General features: G+C 42.2%; 1 protein-coding gene across 3 annotated transcripts in view; it reads right to left on the bottom strand.

The window, feature by feature from the left end:
• Tlk (Tousled-like kinase) overlaps nucleotides 1–21059 on the bottom strand; it is a 43305-nt gene that overhangs the window by 20060 nt on the left and 2186 nt on the right. For 2 of the 3 annotated variants that reach the window (XM_083047310.1, XM_083047311.1), the window contains exons 2-3: nucleotides 19986–20403; nucleotides 16070–16155 (exon numbers count right to left, since the gene is read on the bottom strand). In XM_083047310.1, coding sequence (XP_082903436.1) covers nucleotides 16070–16155; nucleotides 19986–20016 — 117 coding nt within the window. In that variant the 5' untranslated portion in view covers nucleotides 20017–20403. The remainder of the gene's footprint in view (nucleotides 1–16069; nucleotides 16156–19985; nucleotides 20404–21059) is intronic. The other variant, XM_083047313.1, reaches the window with a different exon arrangement.

Genomic DNA, 21059 nt, shown 5'->3' with positions numbered 1-21059 from the left:
AAGCAGTGGTATCAACGCAGAGTACTAGCAACAAATTCAATTTCTTATTTAATTAGTTAGTACATTGTCTGTAGATTATATTTATACCCAAAACTGCCGAGCAACAAATTATTTTATCACTTTGATGGTATAAATTCGCGCGACTCATATGTTCCGCGGCGACAAAATCTCGTTTTTAATTAGTTTAAATCGAGCAACAAATTCAATTTCTTATTTATTTAGTTAGTACATTGTCTGTAGATTATATTTATACCCAAAACTGCCGAGCAACAAATTATTTTATCACTTTAATGATATAAATTCGCGAATTTATACCATTAAAGTGATAAAATAATTTGTTGCTCGGCTGTTTTGGGTATAAATATATTCTACAAACAATAAACTAACTAAATAAATAAGAAATTGAATTTGTTGCTCGATTTAAACTATTTAAAAGCGAGATTTTGCGCGACTTATATGTTCCGCGGCGACAAAGTCTCGCTTTTAAATAGTTTAAATCGAGCAACAAATTCAATTTCTTATTTATTTAGTTAGTACATTGTCTGTAGATTATATTTATACCCAAAACTGCCGAGCAACAAATTATTTTATCACTTTAATGATATAAATTCGCGCGACTCATATGTTCCGCGGCGACAAAGTCTCGTTTTTAATCAGTTTAAATAGAGCAACAAATTCAATTTCTTATTTATTTAGTTAGTACATTGTCTGTAGATTATATTTATACCCAAAACTGCCGAGCAACAAATTATTTTATCACTTTAATGATATAAATTCGCGCGACTCATATGTTCCGCGCCGACAAAGTCTCGTTTTTAATTAGTTTAAATCGAGCAACAAATTCAATTTCTTATTTATTTAGTTAGTATATTGTCTGTAGATTATATTTATACCCAAAACTGCCGAGCAACAAATTATTTTATCACTTTAATGGTATAAATTCGCGAATTTATATCATTAAAGTGATAAAATAATTTGTTGCTCGGCAGTTTTGGGTATAAATATAATCTACAGACAATGTACTAACTAAATAAATAAGAAATTGAATTTGTTGCTCGATTTAAACTAATTAAAAACGAGATTTTGTCGCCGCGGAACATATGAGTCGCGCGAATTTATACCATTAAAGTGATAAAATAATTTGTTGCTCGGCAGTTTTGGGTATAACTATAATCTACAGACAATGTACTAACTAAATAAATAAGAAATTGAATTTGTTGCTCGATTTAAACTAATTAAAAACGACACTTTGTCGCCGCGGAACATATGAGTCGCGCGAATTTATATCATTAAAGTGATAAAATAATTTGTTGCTCGGCAGTTTTGGGTATAAATATAATCTACAGACAATGTACTAACTAATTAAATAAGAAATTGAATTTGTTGCTCGATTTAAACTAATTAAAAACGAGATTTTGCGCGACTTATATGTTCCGCGGCGACAAAGTCTCGCTTTTAAATAGTTTAAATCGAGCAACAAATTCAATTTCTTATTTATTTAGTTAGTTTATTGTTTGTAGAATATATTTATACCCAAAACAGCCGAGCAACAAATTATTTTATCATTTTAATTATATATTTTCGCGCGACTTATGTTCCGCGGCGACAAAGTCTCGTTTTTAATTAGTTTAAATCGAGCAACAAATTCAATTTCTTATTTATTTAGTTAGTACATTGTTTGTAGATCATTTTAATACCAAAAACAGCCGAGCAACTAATTTTTTTATCAATTTTATGATATTTTTCCGCGCGACATATATGTTCCGCGGCGACAAAGTCTTTAATTAAATAGTTTAAATCGAGCAACAAATTCGGTTTTGCATTTATTTAGTTAGAATATTGTTTGTAGATCATCTTAATACCAAAAACAGCCGAGCAACTAATTTTTTTATTAATTTTATGATATATTTCCGCGCGACGTATGTGTTCCGTGGCGACAAAGCGTCGCGTTTTGATAGTTAAAATCGAGCAACAAATTCAGTTTTGCATTTATTTGGTTAGTACACTGTCTGTAGATTATTTTGATACCAAAAACGAAGGATCAACACATTTTTAGAGTTACTTTTACTTGACACGGCGCGGAGCATTCTATATATTTTTTTCATTATGGGGGGGGCTAGCTTAATGTCACTTTAAACGTTAATTCCTGCTAAACGGTTTGAGCGACAAAATCCGGACTACGGCAACAAATTAGCACATAATTAGCACTAAATTAATTGATAGGTGCGATTTTTTTTTCACTATGGGGGGGGCTAGCTTAATGTCAAGCCAGCCCCCCCACTTTGAACATTAATTCCTGCTAAACGGTTTGAGCGACAAAATCCGGACTACGGCAACAAATTAGCACATAATTAGCACTAAATTAATCGATAGGTGCGACTTTATTTGGCGTTGGTGGTGGGGCCAGCTTAATAGGGGTTTTTTTATCAGTGAAGATTTCAAATTCTTTCTGCTCCAATATCTCCTTCCTTCGAGCTATTCTACTTGAGATCTTTTAATAAATGTGTCGTCATCTGACTATGAGTGAAACATAATAGCATCAATGATACGACAAATTTGATTATAGAATAGAGAACTACCGAGCCATCTCTGACCAATTATATACAATGGGACAAGGGTATACCGGAATTTTCACGATGCGAGTCATTGAAAATTCGCAGTATCACTCCTTGAATCGTTAATGTATTGTATTATGTACGAGATACACCTAATATCAAGAAGTCGATATCGATACTTGGACGAGCATTCCTATCTGCCATATCGCTGACGGAACGGCGCGGCGCGCGGACGGAACGGAGCGAGATGACACGCGAGCGTTAACGAAACGTGGGGCTGAGGGGCCCAGGAGGGAAAGCCGCGACAAGTATTTTCGCTGTCTGCTTCGCTCCACTACTCAGGCGTCGATATATCAGCAGTCGGCGAAAGAAATTCAATGTGGCGGTAAAAGCGAACGGCGGTAATGCAGATTGCGGGGCTCTGGGCGTCTCCCGTTACCGTGTTGCACGATGCAACATCTCTCAAAGTGGCCTGTCGTCCTTTCGCCCCCGTTCGTTCGTTCGTTTCGGCCGTCTCTCTTGGTCGCCGCTTCGCTCGCCGCGAGGATACCTCGAACCGATTAACTCTCTCTCTCCGACTGCTCTCGGAAACCCGGGATCTTAGCATGCGAATTTTTAAGATATGGTCCAGGGATGCCTTGTGTCTGGTCCAGGGTCGTCATATAATTTATGATGACACGCGTCTCATTTCCAAATGCATCCCTGAAACTTTAGTTCGACGAGAATTTGATTCTCGCAGAACTCATGTACGAACGACTGTTGCAGTATTTCTGAATGATAGAATAGCCAGTATTCTCTAATAAAGACCGCTCTTTCAAGCACGACAACTACTCGATTTGAATCGTCAGGGGTGTCAGCAAAAAGGATTATTTTCCCAATATTCGTAGAAACTCGTAGTGAAATATTCGTAGCGTTACTCACAATATTTTCGATCGACTTGCGCAACAAAAGTCTTGTCGAGGCTTGAAATTTCTATTCTATTGAGACACTCGGTAGACACATTAGAAGGCGTTGCGCGGAAGGATGCGCGGCGATTCGTAAAAAGTCTGAGAGAGGCAACGATACCAGTTTCGAAGTTCCAAGAACCGATGGTCCGCCGTAACGATCATGGGGAAGACTGGAAAAACACTAACCGCTCTCACATACACGTATAAAGAAAAGAGAGAGAAAGATTTCTCAGGAAGGCACCGGGAGAGTTCGCTCGTCGCTTATACGCTGCCTGTATGTATTCGGCGTTCCCAAGGTTGGTAGGTAGGTATGTAGAAACCTTCCATACAATGCGCGTAGTGCCCACTTACTATCGAAAGGATCAATACGGGGGACATGCACCGAGTTGCTTGCTTGCTTGCTTGCTTGCCTGTCTGCCTGCGTTTATGAATCTCCCTCGCTTGCGAGACTGTAGGTCACGTAGCGCCTTTGTGGGATATACATTTCGAAGGAAGCGAGAATCCTTCTCGAGAGGGGAATATTATTTGAAATATATCGATTTGCAATTGACGCAGATACATTCATCATACGATTTTCGACCAGTGATTATCGAACATAATAAATGATGTAACAATGCTTTCTTTTCCCGGACACTTCCAAACGAAATATCGTATCCCTTGAAAGAGCGGTCTCGTTTTGATTAAAATTGAAAAATTGATTACTAAAGGGTTGATGAAAAATTCTATTCGAAATCATAAGTCCCGATATAAGATTAGAATATTTTTTCAGCTTCTCAAGGATCTATTCGCGCGACACGAAGCTTGATATTCGCGAACAGCCGTTTCTCTGGGTGTCGCGTCTTCGCGCTCTCAAAAAGCGAGAGCTCAGCCGAGTCGCGTTCAGCTATCGAGTTTCTTCGAAGTGCGGAACGGGGAACAAACGGAGGTCACCCTACCAGGGGTGTAGCATCGGGACAGTGCCCTTCACCCTCCTCGGTCAACCGCGTCCCGTAATCGGAGGAACTCGGCAGCACTCGTGTATTCTCGCAGGACTACAACACGACGAGAGAGAGCAGAAGGACGAGGAACGATCCGCAAATTCATACGCACCAGCGTTGCCAACCGTATAAGCTCTAGAGCTATATAGTATTTGCATTGCAATTACATCATGGCGAATGGAATCACGAGCGTTAAGAATGCAAATAGCGTGTGGAATTTTTAGAAAAATGTACAACTTGCTGATTTATCTTTTTACAGATAAAATATTTATCGAGATTCAAGGGGAGAAGTATATGAGTCATTGTACAAGTATATTCATATCTATGTTATTCTTAGAAAATAAGATATTAATTTCCGTGAAGAAAATAAAACACGAAAGCGTAATGGTCGAACGAGTTCCTCCGGTATATTTGCCGAGTCTTCTCGCGTCTCGCGTCCGATCCACTCTACACCGCGTGCCAAAACTCCCTGCCGGATAAACAGATTAATACGCGCGGTAACGGCGCGTATATTATCCGCAATGAATTTTGCTGGCCTTCGCCCGCGGAGGAGATTTCGACTCCCCTTCCTCTCGCTCTCTTTCTTTCTCCCTATCGATGCTCTCGCGCTGTGTCGCCCCGCCGTCCGCTTCATTGTTCAGTCGGCCAATCACGCCCACGGCTAAGAAGAGCTTGCGGCATCGCGCGTGGCGTTCGTGCATTCTCGCCCGACAGACGAGACGGCCCGATTAGGCCGAATTCGCACGAGTGTTCGCTACCGAGCACAAGCGAGGGGGTGGAGAGAGAAGGGGGTTAGAGAACGATGCACAAGGCAGAGCGAGAAAGATGCGAGCCGCGAACAATAAAGCGACGAAGAAGAAAGGGGAGAAGAGTCTTCTTTCGATGAGAGTCGAGATGCGACGACCTATCGAGGCAAAAATGCGCAGCGGGCAGAAAAGAATCGAGGGCAACTTTCAACCCCCCGGAAGTAGGCTATAGGAGAGAAGTGTCCACTCGATTTCCGCGTGTCCGCACGCGGGGGATGCAAGTAGCTCGTGAAAAGTATGTTTTCAGTGCCCTTTGGCGTGTCCCGGTGATTAATCGATCGCGGAAGGGAGGGGGAGAGGAATGTTTGCCTCCCGCACTCGGCTAAACGGTCGCGGGGTCAAATCGAAGCGCGGATCATTTCGCTTTATTACGATAAATTAAAATCTCGGACATGTTATTTCAGAAATTTCCATTTGCATTTCGTCAAATTATAATCTCGCGAAAATACAAGTTAATATCGTGGCGTAACTTCTTTAATCTTTAGAAAAACAACCCAAGTAAAGTTTGAGCGCGCGTTAATTACGCCGTGGAATATTACCGGTGTTTCTATACGAGCCAACGAAATGTCAACGTGTGCTAGAGGGATCTATCACAAAACTGGGGCAACGACGATATATCGAGAGAGAGAGAGGGGGGCAGGAAATCGCTAATCGGGCTTAATTAACCAAGGTTGCCGGTGCAACTGATCCTGCGCGGACGGTGAACCAGATACTCCGTTATCGTTGCGCGCCAGCGAACAAACGCAGGCATCCTGTCGCACAGCAGCTGAGCCGGGAACGCGAGAGAGGAGAGGCGCGAACCGTCGCCCTCGGCGGCTACGTCCCAAGTGGCGAATGAGTGGCGGGTGGTGGCGGCGCGCGGCAGGTGCAGCTGACGGCGCGGGCGGACGGAGAAGAAGAAGGGAGTGAAGAGAGAGAGAACGAGCGTGCTTTCGGTTCCTCCCGACACGAGACGACGCGACACGATCGTCGCCGCTCGACTGGACGGCGGGCGCGGAGTGTATATAAATAGGCGGCACGTCGACCGACCGTCTGGTCTCTCACCGGTGTTACGCTATTGCATGCACGCCACTCGTGCGGTACGCGCGCGAGAGGGGTGGTTTTCTCATATCGACTTGCGCCACGAGTCTCTGCATTACCGACTATGACGACAATGTTGTTACGCGGTGGACGGCCGGGGCCTTCGGGAGAACTCATCCACGGGAAGAAGGGAGAGGGGGGGGGGCGGTTTCCGGCCGGAGATACTCCCGGAAAGTTCGTACAACGCGTATCGCTTTCGGTAACGTCGCTTCCAATATTTGCTCTCGTCACACATTTTCCTCGGGCATCTTATAATCGGGCGATATATGAAATCAGTTTTGACGCGAGAAAGAGATTGCAAGGACGCGATGTCTATCAATAAAATCGTGCTATTCTTTTGACATTTTGCGAAATAGATTTTTTTTCAAGGTGAGATGCAATTTTGCGATCGAAAATCATAAAGATGTTTTGTTTTCACTTTGAGAAGCAACGAAAAAAAAATATCGCGGTTTAATAAAATATTAGCAATGCATTTTTCTCGTAGTTTGTCGCTGAAAAAAAATTTAGAAATTTTTTTAATTAATTTCTTTTTAGTGCACGCAATTTATTTCGTGTCGCGACAAAACTTTTCTCATTAATAAATATCGCGCAGAATACACAGTAATTTCTTTCGAAACCCTATTGGTCCAGCGGGAAACCTACGGCGACCAACAGTTTGCCGCAGAGAGCGCGTCACATCGATCGCAAAACCAGAAGCTTCTCACGGAATTCTCTAGCGCATTCACGAAAGAGCACCAAGCTCATTTCACTCACAAAATCAGCTGTTATTCTGTCAAAATAAGACAAACGTACAATTTTTCCCCATTCATAAAACCTAGCAATTAGTTCTAAATTATATATCAATACAACAGATCAGCTCAATTATACTCGAGAGAAATGAAGAATAAGCAAATCAAAGATAAATGAAAATTTGATAGAGTTTGTCATTAATTCAATTAGATAAATTATACCTATATATCAATTGTCAAAATTTTAAAAGAGGTCTTCGATTTAGGGTCGAAAAATTAGTGTCATCGCAAGATAATTAAATGTAATCGTAAGGGGATGAAAAGAGACGAAAGATGAGAGACAGGGAAAGAGAGTCGCGATTGACGAGCCCGATAATGCGCGGGGTCCAATTAGCGCGCGTAACGCTCGTGCCCAACTCGCGGCGACGCGACGCGAAGCGGCATTATTACGAATATGCGGAGGGACAACCACGGTACGCGCACACGCTGTTGCCAGATTTTTTTACATCACGTGTCTCCGCGTGCTCCGATTAATCGCGGAGAGCGACGCGGCATGGTGCTTGCTTGCTTGCTTGCTTGCTTACGTACGCCTTAAAAGCGCCCGAAGGCCATTACGTAAGCGTCGACTACGTTCTCGCCATGTCTCGTTCTCGCGATACCTCGTCATCGATCGGCGATTTCCATTTCTCGAGGTCTTGAAGTATTCTTGCTACGAAAAGACACAGAGAATTGGTCTCTCGCTCTCTCCTAGGGATAAATTTTCGCTTTCAAAGTGAATGTAGACCAGAATGTTGCTTATAAAGGTCTATTCATTCATGAACCGATATAAAAACGAGAAAGTTTCTAATAATTTTATTCAATCGTCTACCTCGATGCACGTGGCTCTTCGTGTCGAGGGAAAATAAATACGCCGTTAAATATTTCGTTGTATATAGAATCAACGGTAAAATTAACCGAGTGTACCACGTAGCTTAAAGGTAAAGGTCGATTCAATGTTATTACGACCGATGAAAATTGGTGTCGGAATCTTTCGTGGCAGATAATTTTTTTTTTTTCTATCCTTAACCGACAACACGCAACTCGAGTCGCGAAATCTCGCTTTCCGACGATGACCCGGCCATAGTGTTCGCAGCAAAGCGGAGCCTGGACATATCGTAGTGATTGGGATCAATACGTTTAACCACACTACCACGCAATAACACCCCTGCTCGTCCCCTTTCGCCTCCATCGACCTCACTCTCCTCCGTCCGTCTCGCCCTCCGCCTCTCGTTTCCGTTCCTTCCGTCCGCTTCGCCTTCGTCGACCTTGCGGCGAATTCTTTCGTGTACCGCGAAAACCCGCATTGAGAGAGAGAGTCGCGTCCAAGTAAATAGTACACGGTAAATAGTAATAAGTACACGGTTCCGTCTAGATTCTCTAAATGATTCTCGATCGTTTTAATGCATCTCGGATGAACATATGATCTGACAGGATATGTAAATGAATTCCGAAGCCAAAGTTAACACGTTGTTCTTAATCGGATGAGAATTTATGTTAAAGAAAAAATTTAAAATTTGCAGAATAGATGGACAAAAATTCCGTCTAACTATTTAGTATGAAAATACGAAATATGCTTGAGGGAGAGATTCCGTTGTTAGTAGGGAAATTGCGTTTCCCTCGTACCGCAGTCATAACACGACTTATAAATAGAGGATGCAAACGTGCAAAGATACGGAATAAGAATATCAATGGGGAATTCGTAACGTCGTTACTCGATTCATTTCAACGGATTCTCCGTTTATTCACGCAGTTGACTAAACTGATGTTGAATTAAAAATCAAAGTCAAATCGCGTCTACGCGATTAAATGATGACGCGATGACAATTGAAATGAATGCGATAACTTTCGATTTTCCGCGATTATGTCAGTTTTCAGCTTTACCTTTTGTATCTCGCTCTCTGTAAATCCGGATTTTCGGATCGCGCGCCGCGATAATTAACGCCATTAACGAGCAAACAGATAATGAGGATGTTAATTCGACTGGCATTTCAGCGACCGCGACTTATTATCCGAATTTCTTATTTACGACGATATCGAATCATCGATGTACACACTGCAACACATGGCGCGGGGCCCTCATTAATGAACGCGATTCTCTGATACGTTCTCCTAATCAGTGACTATCGTATATACTAGTCGTATTTCCGGTGCGATATATCGCTTGCCGTTTTGCTAGTCGATTAATAAAATTCCTGCGAGCGCGATTATCCGGGCTGAGTTTCGCGCGTAATTAATTGCGATTAATTCACGAGACGTTTAACTTCTGTCGTTTATTCAATTCTTCGATTTTAACGGCGGCTATAGAGAAAATATAATAACATAGTTTGCATCAAAGTGTCCATTCACACATATATATATATATACATATATATTTATAGATTAAATATGCATATATTAATTATATTTTTAATATACATATATGCAAATCGCTCTCAATAATTTTTTCATCGAAACAGAATGGAAATGGAAACATTCTGTTTCGATGGAAAAATCGAGAGATTGATTCTTAAAGTTTGAGAGAAAATCATCCGCGGGAGTATTTCAAGGCGATTGGAGCTGCCATATTGTTACTGGATGCATTTGCCAGAAGACACCGGGCCACAGGACGCTGATATAACACGCCGACTCTAGACGCTAACTTTATACCTATTAAGGTCTGAGATCGATAGCAAGTACGTACACTACGTATACGTACGACGCGCGTATATACTAAATACTGTATTGCATTCTACAGGGTGAACGAGTAGTTACAGCTAACTGGAAATCTTTAACGATGTATAGAATAGCGTATCTTTAAATGATTCCGATTTACAGCGAATGACGAGATACCTCGAAATACCAGGAGGAGACGCGTCTGCAAAATTACTGACGATCAAGTGACTTAATAAGTGAATAATCGAACCGATAAAAATCGTAAACTAGCATCGCATGTGCGTAACGTGAATTTGCTCGTACGAATAAAATACACATACATACATATGCATGTACGACGCAAGCAAGCTCTTAAATCATTTGCTATTATGCGATCATTGATATCACTATGCAACCGCCATGTATTGAAGGAGCGGCAACACAATGCGACGAAAGCTCGCTCGATCATTGCCAACCTGACAGTCTCGACTTCAGCAACTTCTTCTGTTTGTGCAGTTTTACTATTATTGTAAGAGCGTGTAAAATACAGCGAATTATTGAGTAAATTTCGAGCAAGTTTGGTGAATCTTTAACGGCTCCGATTGAATGAAATAATATCTCGTATATATTTCTTATGAATCTTATCGAATTAGTTGAAGGATTAAGACTTTTATAAAGATCTAGGCAGTGACCGAGCGAAACGTCAGTTTTGACAGTTGCACAATAGCGAAATGAAAGTATCATAATTAATTGATCGGAATGGACCGCAGATAGCGAAGCTCAGCGGGATTTAGACTCTTCATTGGATTACAATGGCACTTATTAAGAAAGTCGATAGTACCTACGTCGATAATTCTCGCCACCGTTATGACGTCCAGGACGAAAAAAAAAAGAAAAAAATAATCGTGAAAGCTATTATTGGACATCTGAGATATCTAAAATATTTCGACAATTTTGTGTTAGGTCATCGGATTTTATATATTTCAACTCTTAAAGTCAGGCTTTTGATTATTCGTACTTTTGCAATCTGTCTCGGCGCGAATCAAATCGGAGATTCGATTCAGAATCTAAAGGGTTAATTACAGACCGTTTGGATACAGGATACGGCGGACGAATGCTTCTACAGCGATATCTAACGCTGTAACTTACATGGAGAACGTCGGGTTTCTATGCGGACTTTGGGCAAATGGAATCGACAGGGAGTCGAAAGGGGGGAAGGGGGGAGAAAGGGGTTGGAAATGGATATATATACATATATACAGAGTGCTGGGCTCCTCTCGATCGATCCTCGAAGGATGTGGAGACCAACAGAGGTGACTCCAAAAGAGAGAGAGAGAGAGAGAGGGGGGGGAAGAAGAATGAGAGTATGCAGGGAAGAGGGGGAGGAATAGAAGAGAGGAGAGGAGAGGAGAGGAGAGAAGAAGAGAGCGAGAGAGCGAGAGACTCGTCGAGAAAATAACTAATAGGGGTGGGGTTGCAAGAGACGCTGCGGATGTGAGCGGATGTGGCGAGGAAGGCAGAGGGGAAGAGAGGGGAAACGGGAGGGATGAGTTAGATAAGGATGAGAATATTGGGCCAAGTGGAAGGGAAACGAAGGGATGATGCTCGCGCTTGGAAACTACCTATGCCGTCGTCACGCCGGTACGAACAGTACTGCAAAATGTCGGGTACCTACGGATTCCTTCCGTGCTCGCACGCATACATCGGGTGTCCCGGAAAGAGACACGACGTATATGAACCAAGATTCGATGTAGTTCGACGAACGGACAGAAATAGTTGGATATAGAACGATCGTGGCGTGTCATTCGACTCATTTCGAGACTACTGAATTAACGATATACGAAATTACAATCATTCTCGAAATAATACTAACAAATTCAAACATTCGCAGTTTTAAGCCTCGACCTGTCTTATCCAAATACTTTGGAAAGAATCGATCATGTTTCAATCAGCTTACGAACGATCTGCGAACAGTCGCGATTACGAGTCAACGCGATGAGACAATCGTATAACGAAGACGCTACGAAGGCTTGATTCGACATTGTATAAATAGCCACAAACCTTTGCGGCCTCTAGGGTCTCTACAAATAGGGGAGACTGCGTTGTATAAACGGTTAGTAGACAAGCAGTACTAGTAGAGGAGGGACAACGACTTAGGTCTCTCACTTCCAACGGGCAGGGACAGACAGGTATAAATCTTTGCCGTTGGACGGCGGCCGAGCGACCGATGCGTAATTTCTTTCCTCCTTTGCCTTTTATAGGAGACTGTTATGGTCAATATACAAAATACGAGGCAAAGATAAACGGGAACTTTCGCGATTAATAGATTTCGACCGAAAAACCGGTTTTTATGCCAATAAAAAGGGAACGCAACCGTTCCGATTAATTTCCAACTGCAGGTTCACATAAGGAGAACGATATTTCTGCGATATATATAGTTTAATATGGCTTCGAGATGCAATCTCGAGACGCGCATTCCCGTTGAGAGCATACGAGAACGGGAACAAGTCTCGATTTTTGCCACGACGCAAGAAACCGTGACATTCCTAACCGCGATGCAAGAAGCTCCGCCGAGTTTCGGTCGCACGCCGGTGCATGCTGCATCATCGCGCAGTCGCGTGGGTGTAGGTAGATGAAACTGCGTTTATGCGCGCACGCACATTTCATTTGTCCTTCGGCGAAAGGACGAAAAAGGACAACCGACCGTGAACAAAGAGATATATGCATACACGGGATACGAAGCGGATTCTGTTTCAACAATGCCGAAGGAGAAGCGGAAGGTAGCGAAATAAAGATAGTAGCAATTACATCTTATAAATCTAGCTTACGTTCCCTATTATCGCGAAAGTAACGTTCTCGTTTATTCCAACGCGAAGAAAATCGATGGCGATTCTGGACAAGTCGCGGGCGAAATATATTTGAGAGATACGTCGATACGTCTTACTTAAGGCGCAGCCACTTTACAAGTTTCATCAAGCGACTTTCACGCGTAGCGATCGTCGTCACATTTATCTCGGCGATCCTTGGACTAAAATTAGACATCGTGTATAAAATCAGGATCTCGAGAAGGGGAGGAGAGAGAATCATATCGTGTACAAAGTGCGGCCGAAAAAGGAACAAACGCCGATAGTAGGTCTGTTCGTGTTGACTCAACTGGCTGCACTAGTTCAGAGTCTATCTTTTTTCCTCGACATTGAAAGGAAAAAGATAACCTCTGAACTAGTGCAGCGAGTTCAGTCAACACGAACAGACCTAGTAACACGGCTGTAACTGTGAACACGGTTGGTAATACGTTGACACTGAGAGAACACGAGAGACAAAGAGGGAAAGAGAATATCAGACGTGACGTCGTCAACCATGTGAGAGCACCCTTAAGCCCTCCCTCTTACCCTCCCGCAGCGCGTCGGGCTCGCGCACTTGACTGCCGTGCTCTAAGTGAGAGCGCCACGTGACGTCGTCGCGCTCGACCCCAGCCGCCTGTGCTTCCGATAGCACGCGGGCCGATTGCACGGTGCGCCGCGATTGGCCACACCTTTTCGTGTCGGCCGCGCCGCTTCGGATGCGATGTAACGATAATAACGACGAGCGGAGGCTCTCGGTGACTCTCGACGAAGGCTCAAAGCCGGAACGGATGACGACGACGCGGTTGTGACGGATGCAAAATGTATACGTTACTCCGCTGGATCTTACGTGCGAGTGACCCGGCAACGTCGCTGATCGGATGTATACGGAGTGTCAGGGGAACCGATCCGCTTTTACTTCTTGCCCTTCTTCTCGACGAGTCCGAGAGATTCTTCTACTTTTCGCGCATTCAGAGAGACGTATAGGGACGTACGCGAATGCATCGATGCAACTATATAGGATGTGTATTATACTCCGCTAGAGTAGTTCTGCACGCATTTAACTCTCATCGATCCCGCATGATTCCATTTCTGGGACAACTAAGTATTATTATTGAAATCCCGTTCCCGATGTGATATATCTGATTTAGAAATAAGAGCCAATCACGATTGTGCCTGGCGTTCCAAAAATGGAGATGTACGGGGACGCGCGAACTATCGCGTATTTAATAATACCGCTAAAGCGTACACAGATGATGATATTCGCTTGTCAATACTTCTTTGTCGACGTTACGTCATCGTGAGACGCGAATACTCAACGTCTGAATAAATGCAAACGCGATCGATATAGGCGGATCGTTGTAAATATTGCATTATTCGCGGAGCAAGTTTTTACACCGAGCACGTAATGTATCCCCTCTGTGCAGGATATTTTTCCAAGTAGTTTCGAAGAAGTAATTTCGAACGAGCGAAAGCTCTACACGCTCGATATCGAGAAGATTTTTTTTTTTAATTCTATCGCGTTAAATCGATACAAGATTACGATTACCACTGTGTACGAGACGTATCTCCCTTCAGTTTGTATTATAGTTTATTCATTTGGGACACTCTGTATACATGATGTCGTAATTTGCCGAAAATAGAGTCGACGTGTACACAAATGAGTCGTCTCTTCGGGAGAAAAGAATTAGACTCGTAATGTGCGATCGATCCCTCGCGCGCAAAGATTGTATTATATAAATTAATTTGGCCGAGAATGTTTAAATTTAACAATGTCATGGAATAATGCAAATATCGTACCAATACGAGCAAAAACATCGATATCGACAAATAATTATTTCATTCAAACAATTGAATTTTTAGAATCATTTTTGGACATTTTTGTACATAAATACTTTGTAAAATTGTGTAATTAAATAATTAAATATAAAAGAGCAAGTTGCACACACGATTTGATGATAATCAAAATGATTTCGAAAGTTCAATCGTTTGGATAAAAGAATTGTTTATCAATGTCGTCGCGTTTTGGCTCGTATCGATCTTATCAATCCACATTTACGTTGCTTTCGAATCTACGAGAGAGTTACAAATTTGATTGTATCGATACCTTTTTCGGAGAGAGTTTATCGTTGTTCGAGAAGCGAGAGTTATTTTCAATCATTATCAAAGATAATATATGTCGTTTTCCAGTTTCGCTTTATCCTATATAACGGATAAACATTTCTCTGTCGCATAATTTTTCGATGAGCGGTAAAAACATCTTACAATTTTAATTATATTCCTTTTTAAAGAGAAAGGGAGAAAAAGAAAAACAAGAGCAATTACGTTGCGACAACATGCGTGACAATTTAAACGCCGCGGTTTCGTCATAAGAGCGTCGAGATTAGAGTTGATACATAGCCTACCCCGCGAATAAACGCGCGACAAAGCGATAAAGAAAATTTGCGGACGAAATCTAAAGCTCCAATGTGCGACAACTACTACACGATCACGTGCGTCAGCTAATTACTCGTTTCAGTTGACTTCGAAATCGATAAGACGATAGTATGTCAATAGAGTAAGCGATAATCTACTAAACGAATGTCGCTTAGCGGATGATCTGTCATCGCGTAATGTCCACTTGTTTAAAATCGCAAGATGCTTCCATTGAAAAAAAATGCTCATCGAGAAATCGTGCGGTAAAAAATATGCTCATTGCGAAATAAAACAATCGGTGATAACCATCGTGAAAAAAAAGATTAAAATTGCAAAAAGAACATACAATTTAAAGACGGTTGACATTAAAAAATTCGCGACGCGAAAGAATGACAAAATCAATGCTCGAAATAGACGAAACAATAATAAGGATAACGATCAAACACATGTTACAATAATCAGTAACAGTGGTTTGTGTCGGAACAATAGCCTTTCGCGCGTAATGTGTCATCGAATTCACGATGGCCGACCGATTTTTTTTCAAGCTCTCGAAACATACGAGACATGGTTCTCAAGATCACGATGATTGTCAAGATAAGATTACGACTGATTTAAAAAATTGATCAAATAAAGGGCACGAGTAGTCAAGCAGTTTAATATTAATTGCATATAAACATCACTCAGCATCCATCTCACAATTTCTTCGCGTTTACCTCGCATCGTATTTTTCTCAAAGTTGTTTTGTCGCAGTTTCGCATCGGAATTGTTTCTAGTCAACTTTTGCAAATAATGTTTTCCATATATATAACATATTAGTAATTAAATATACTATTTATTGTTTATGTATATGTATGTGTGTAGTGAGCAAGTTATTCGATCGTTTGATCCTCGCTATATTTTGTAATATCGACTCTCTTCGCGTTTGAGACGACGTCGACGACGACGAAACGATGAAAAGAAAAAATATTTTTGACCGGAGGTTGGGGGGAGGGGGATAAAAGAATAGAAGAGAGAGAAAGAAAGAACGCGTGCGCGTCTATAGAGAGCTCACCCTTGCTCCGAGAAAGCGGGCCTCCAATAATTCCTGCTTCCTTGGGTCCAGGGTGGCCTGAAAGTGCTCCATCTTGACGCCAGCGCCTGGAACAACAAGTCACAGCGAATTACACTCCGACCTTTTGCCCGTGGCGTTGGTGGAAAAACACGGAGGAATCTACCGATAAGAATTGGAGAAAGATATCCAAGGTCTAATATATCGCGTGTGCGGATGATGCGCCCGAGATGCTGATTGATTCGAAATTGATGCGATATTAGAATAAAGAGGAGAACGAGGAGATATGTGTGTGTAAAGAGCGAGAAAATCGAGTAAATCGAGAAAGAGATTAAGCAAGAATCGGTCGTGTGAAAAAAAAAAGAAAAAACGGAAAGAGAAACGGAATATCGCGAAAGCTTTTCCCGAGTATGCTTGGTAGCCGATATTAAATATCGGGTGGCGCTATTATATAGACATATATACGCCGTGTGCAATTGCAGGAAATCGCGATTTTTACTATTATCGTCTCTTCGCTCGATTCACACGAGATCAAAGAAGGAAAAAAAACTACTTGGCGAGAATTTCTCGAAGAGGAATGTCTTAATCACGATCGTGTTTTCCTTCCCTTCTTCGGATTATATCACAAAAGGGGATGATCTATATCTCTGTTGCGTATCCGAACAGAGGAAAGGAAGGGGGGAGAGATATTAATCCGTTCGATGTCCGATATTACGAATTCGAAATCCTCCTAAATGCTACAGGAAATTCGCGAATAGAGAATTATCTTCCGTCACCTTTGGAACCATAATTATCCATGTTTCGACGTGCGGTATCGCTGGCATCCCTGACTACTGCGACACTACTGGTATAAAGCTCACCGATGATCACCGCGCGCGCAATAAACTGGACATCCCACGGCTCGTAAACGGCGCAATCCGAGTGCTATAATTAGCGTTGCGGGGCCACGTTATGCTGGCCATTATCTATATTTCGATCAAACGGATTGGATTTAACTTGCGCCGGTCTTCTCCGCGAATAAACCACGCACCATTGTGCGATCTAGAGTCCGTCTCATAAAATAAATCGACTCGAATAAGCGATATATATATAATTCGCGCTTGAAATAAAGAGACTCGTCTCTCCTCTCTTTTATCCGCGAAATAAGATTATCCGAGAAAAGAAATTTCTCCTCGGGGGATTCAATTAACCTTTTATTCCACTTTTTTTCGAAGGACATAGTTTCTCGGAAATATAATAACTGTCGATTTTAAATGCCGCTCGCGCAAGCTTGCGACCCGTGGAAATTTACTATTTACGACTGAAACTTTGAGCAATAAATGGTATAAAATTCTTTAGAAAGTAGCTGGTTGCATATATACGTACATATCGCAGGATGCTCGCCCGCATGCGATGCATGGAAGGAAAAAAATATATACCGCGCGCGTCTACAAGTTTCCATCGGTCTCGTTTTTAACAGAGACTCTGTTATCAACGCGCACACGACCGAATGAGTCGCACTGCTCCGCCGTTACTTTCGAGAATCACTGCAATCCGTTAAAGACATTATACACGTTCACGACGCGTGACCGCGGCCGTTGCGGCGTTATATACCAACCACGTTCTTTTATATACCGACGGTTATCGATCTTTCCGTTCCACGGATGGGATCCGCGGGAATATTCGCGGTTCTCGCGGACAAATTGAGAAAGTGAGACGGGGAAAATTCGCGTCCCTCGCGGTGGGATGGACAATTAAAAGCCAGACTCGAAGATCGCGCGAAAAAAGAAAAGAACGATGCAACCAACTGCTTAATAAACCCGAGCGGGTGAAGGCGCGTGAAGAGCGCGCGCGAGTGCAGTAGCGCAGTCATTGAACTCGTCGTCGGCCACAATTTTCATGTAAAACGAGGGCAAGGCTATTTTATTCGTAGTGTGGCTGCCTGGGATAGAGGCGAATGGACTCGCCGTAAGAAGATAGATGCGGTTCGTTGAGGCGCGAGTTTAATTGTGCAACTCTCAAAACAATGCACTTTTACGACATAGCATGTAAGTGGCCGCCGCCGACTCGCATATACCTATGGGATAGTTGGAGGATACTCGGATCTCTTCGCGGGAAAAATTTACGCGTCGTTATTATCGCGGTTAATTTGACATTTCGCGTAAAAGAAGTCCCTTCTCGATCGATCCGAAGATTTCGATCCGTATTTTCGTTTTTAAATCCCCAAGAGAATTTTTTTTTGTTTTTCGATTCTTACGTGATGCCGATGTTACGTCGAAGAAGAAGTGTCACGACGAGCGCAGCTGGAATTTCATTCGTTCTACAAAAGGCGCGGAGAAAGCGAGGCGAGCTAGCAACAATGTAAGACGCGCGTTGCTCAGGATATTTCGCGGGCGGGCGAGCTTACACGAACATCGAGGAATTACATTATATTACATTACACATGCTTGCGCGAGCGCGCGCGCGCGCGCGTCTGTCAATCGTCGTCGCTGCATCTGTGCAGCTTCTGAAAAAGTATGTCATCGAATACTTGGATCTCTGTCAGCGAGATGCTGCGCTGCTGGTATCGAGAAAAACATCCACATTTCACGGCGGTGTATGTCGGACTTTTATAAGAACGCGATACCGAATATATTACGCCGGCTGCCAGAAGGGAGCGACTTTATCGTCGCTTTTATCACGACTAGCAGTATTTATAGAAAGATGACTAATTAGACATGATTTCGCAAGAATCTAATATACTTTAGCGTTCTTTATTTCGTATATATTTTCGTCGCGATGCAAGAAAATGTCGCATTTTATCGAGATCAATGAGCATGCAGCTTTTACGCAAGGTGCAAGATGCGAAAAAATAAAGCGTGTTGCGCTATAATTTTCGCTTTCCTACAAGTTTTTGTAAAAAAAAAAAATAAATAAATAAATAACAGGTACTTCGTTTCCGGGATACGGAGTACTTTTTCTCGACATATCGATACTTGCGCATTTTTCGCCGCGATAAAATCGAAAGCTATTAATCTATTGCATTAATTGTTTAACGTAATATTATCGGAAAGAGAGAGTTCAGAGTTCCCGCGAGGTTTATAGACTTAGCGGGGCTCTTATTCCGCAGAAAGTTCCTTCTGCAGGACTTTGCGCTACAAGATAAAATTATAAACTTGTGACAAACTCATCCAATTTGTGTGTCACGGATTGTAATCTTATAACAAACTTATATTTATTACATAGAATAAAACATGGCCGAATATACAGGAGAGCCATAACTGAGACCTTCAATATTATATCTCAGTGAATGAAATTCGGTATAACACGAGGTTTACTAAACTACGTTTAGCACGAATGAAACGTACAAAGATTAAAATGAAAAAATGAGAAATCTTTAAATAAAATCTCTTCACGGTCCATGTAAAACTATTTGTAAGAACGCGCGTCGTGTGTACATGTGTGTTTAACCTTCATAACAGTAAAAGATTTCAAAATTGTATTCTTCCCTAATATTTATGCGAAAGAGAAATATTCTCAAGGCTATTTACGCACATTTTCACGTTCGGGTAGATGGATATAAAAGTTAGCAGCGGTATATATTTATATTACGCTTTACGTACAAAGATAAGTTTTTGCCGCAAAGTTTTAGCATTAACATCTCGTATATTCATATTTATGAGATCATCTACATCTCGCAATAAGAGCGATCGATCAGTCGACACGTGTCGGCCAATTAATTCTCGCGTTTTACTCTTAATCATTGTATAAAACCGAAATAACATTAGTATTTTTGCATCAGAGTGTCGGAAAATTCCCAAATTATCGATTCGCGTGACATCTGTCACTCTCGATCGCTCAAATTGTTTATCTATCAATGTCCCTCGACATTTTTTTCTTTGCTAATTTTGAAAGAAGATAAATAATCGCTAAAAATGAGACACGATGATATGATACTCACCACCACCAGAGTTCCAGCAATTATCAGTCATCCCTGTTTATCCATCTGCAAAGTTGGCACTACATTATAATAATCACACTGATCCAACAACTCGCTCGAATGTCTCGCGACGCGGTGGTCCTTGACGGCGACGTTACGCACACCGGATACACTTTTCATGAGCCCTAGAGTGCCGCCCGACAAAACTCTCAGCTCCGCCGCATCGCTTTACACCAATGAGAGCACCTGTCTCATTATTGATCTCACACTACACACTCTCTCTCGATCGCGATGTACCGGGTGGGCCGCACCGCGGTAGCATCCGTGCAATTTTTCGCACTCCCGACTTCCGGGGAGGCTTCCAAGTTCTCCTCCTCGTCGTCGTCGAGCGCCCCGTGGATTCTCTCTCCTCTGCAACGACCCGATGTCACTCGCGCGTCTACAAAACCGCCGAGAGCGTTTAACCCACTTCTTTAATATATCGTAATGTCAGTTTCGTTAATTAATGTATCATCGAACTAATGGTTTAAAGTTTAAACGATTAGCGTTTCCCCTTAGGATTCGTTTCGGATTCATTCTCTCGTGTCTGAAGAAAAACTGGAGAATATGTCTTTTGTATGATGACATTAATATTATAATAAAATGAATAAAAGTCAAGAGCTGAAACGAATCAATCGATCTTTAAATTTAGTCTCGTCACGTAAGCTTTGTTTACTCGAATTCATTTACAACGGACGCGATTCAAGTAACGACCAACGTCTGAGAATACATGAATACGCGATTACAAGGCACAATGAAACCTGGGAGAAAATGGTCAGTAATGATCAACATGCATCGATGCACGCCAGCTTCGCGTCTTCGAGAATCTTTTATCTATCTAGGTTCGAATATACACACGCTGAATTGAATTTCTCTCGGGAATAATTTCTCCATTTGTTCATCTGGCGTAATATCGGACAGAAAGCCGCGAGATGGGAAAACTAATAGCCACGCGATACAAGTGTAAGTATATAACAGCAACGCGCATAATGGCGGCATGCCTAATAAATCAGGGATCCGATCCTGTCTGTATGCAAACTTCGAACCTTGAAAAAT

Source organism: Prenolepis imparis, unplaced genomic scaffold, assembly GCF_030444845.1.
Source record: "Prenolepis imparis isolate NDT839.2.m4 unplaced genomic scaffold, iyPreImpa1.0 SCAF_9, whole genome shotgun sequence".
Taxonomy (NCBI): domain Eukaryota; kingdom Metazoa; phylum Arthropoda; class Insecta; order Hymenoptera; family Formicidae; genus Prenolepis; species Prenolepis imparis.
The sequence above is the reverse complement of the archived record's forward strand: the minus strand, read 5'-3'. Positions and strand labels throughout refer to the sequence as shown.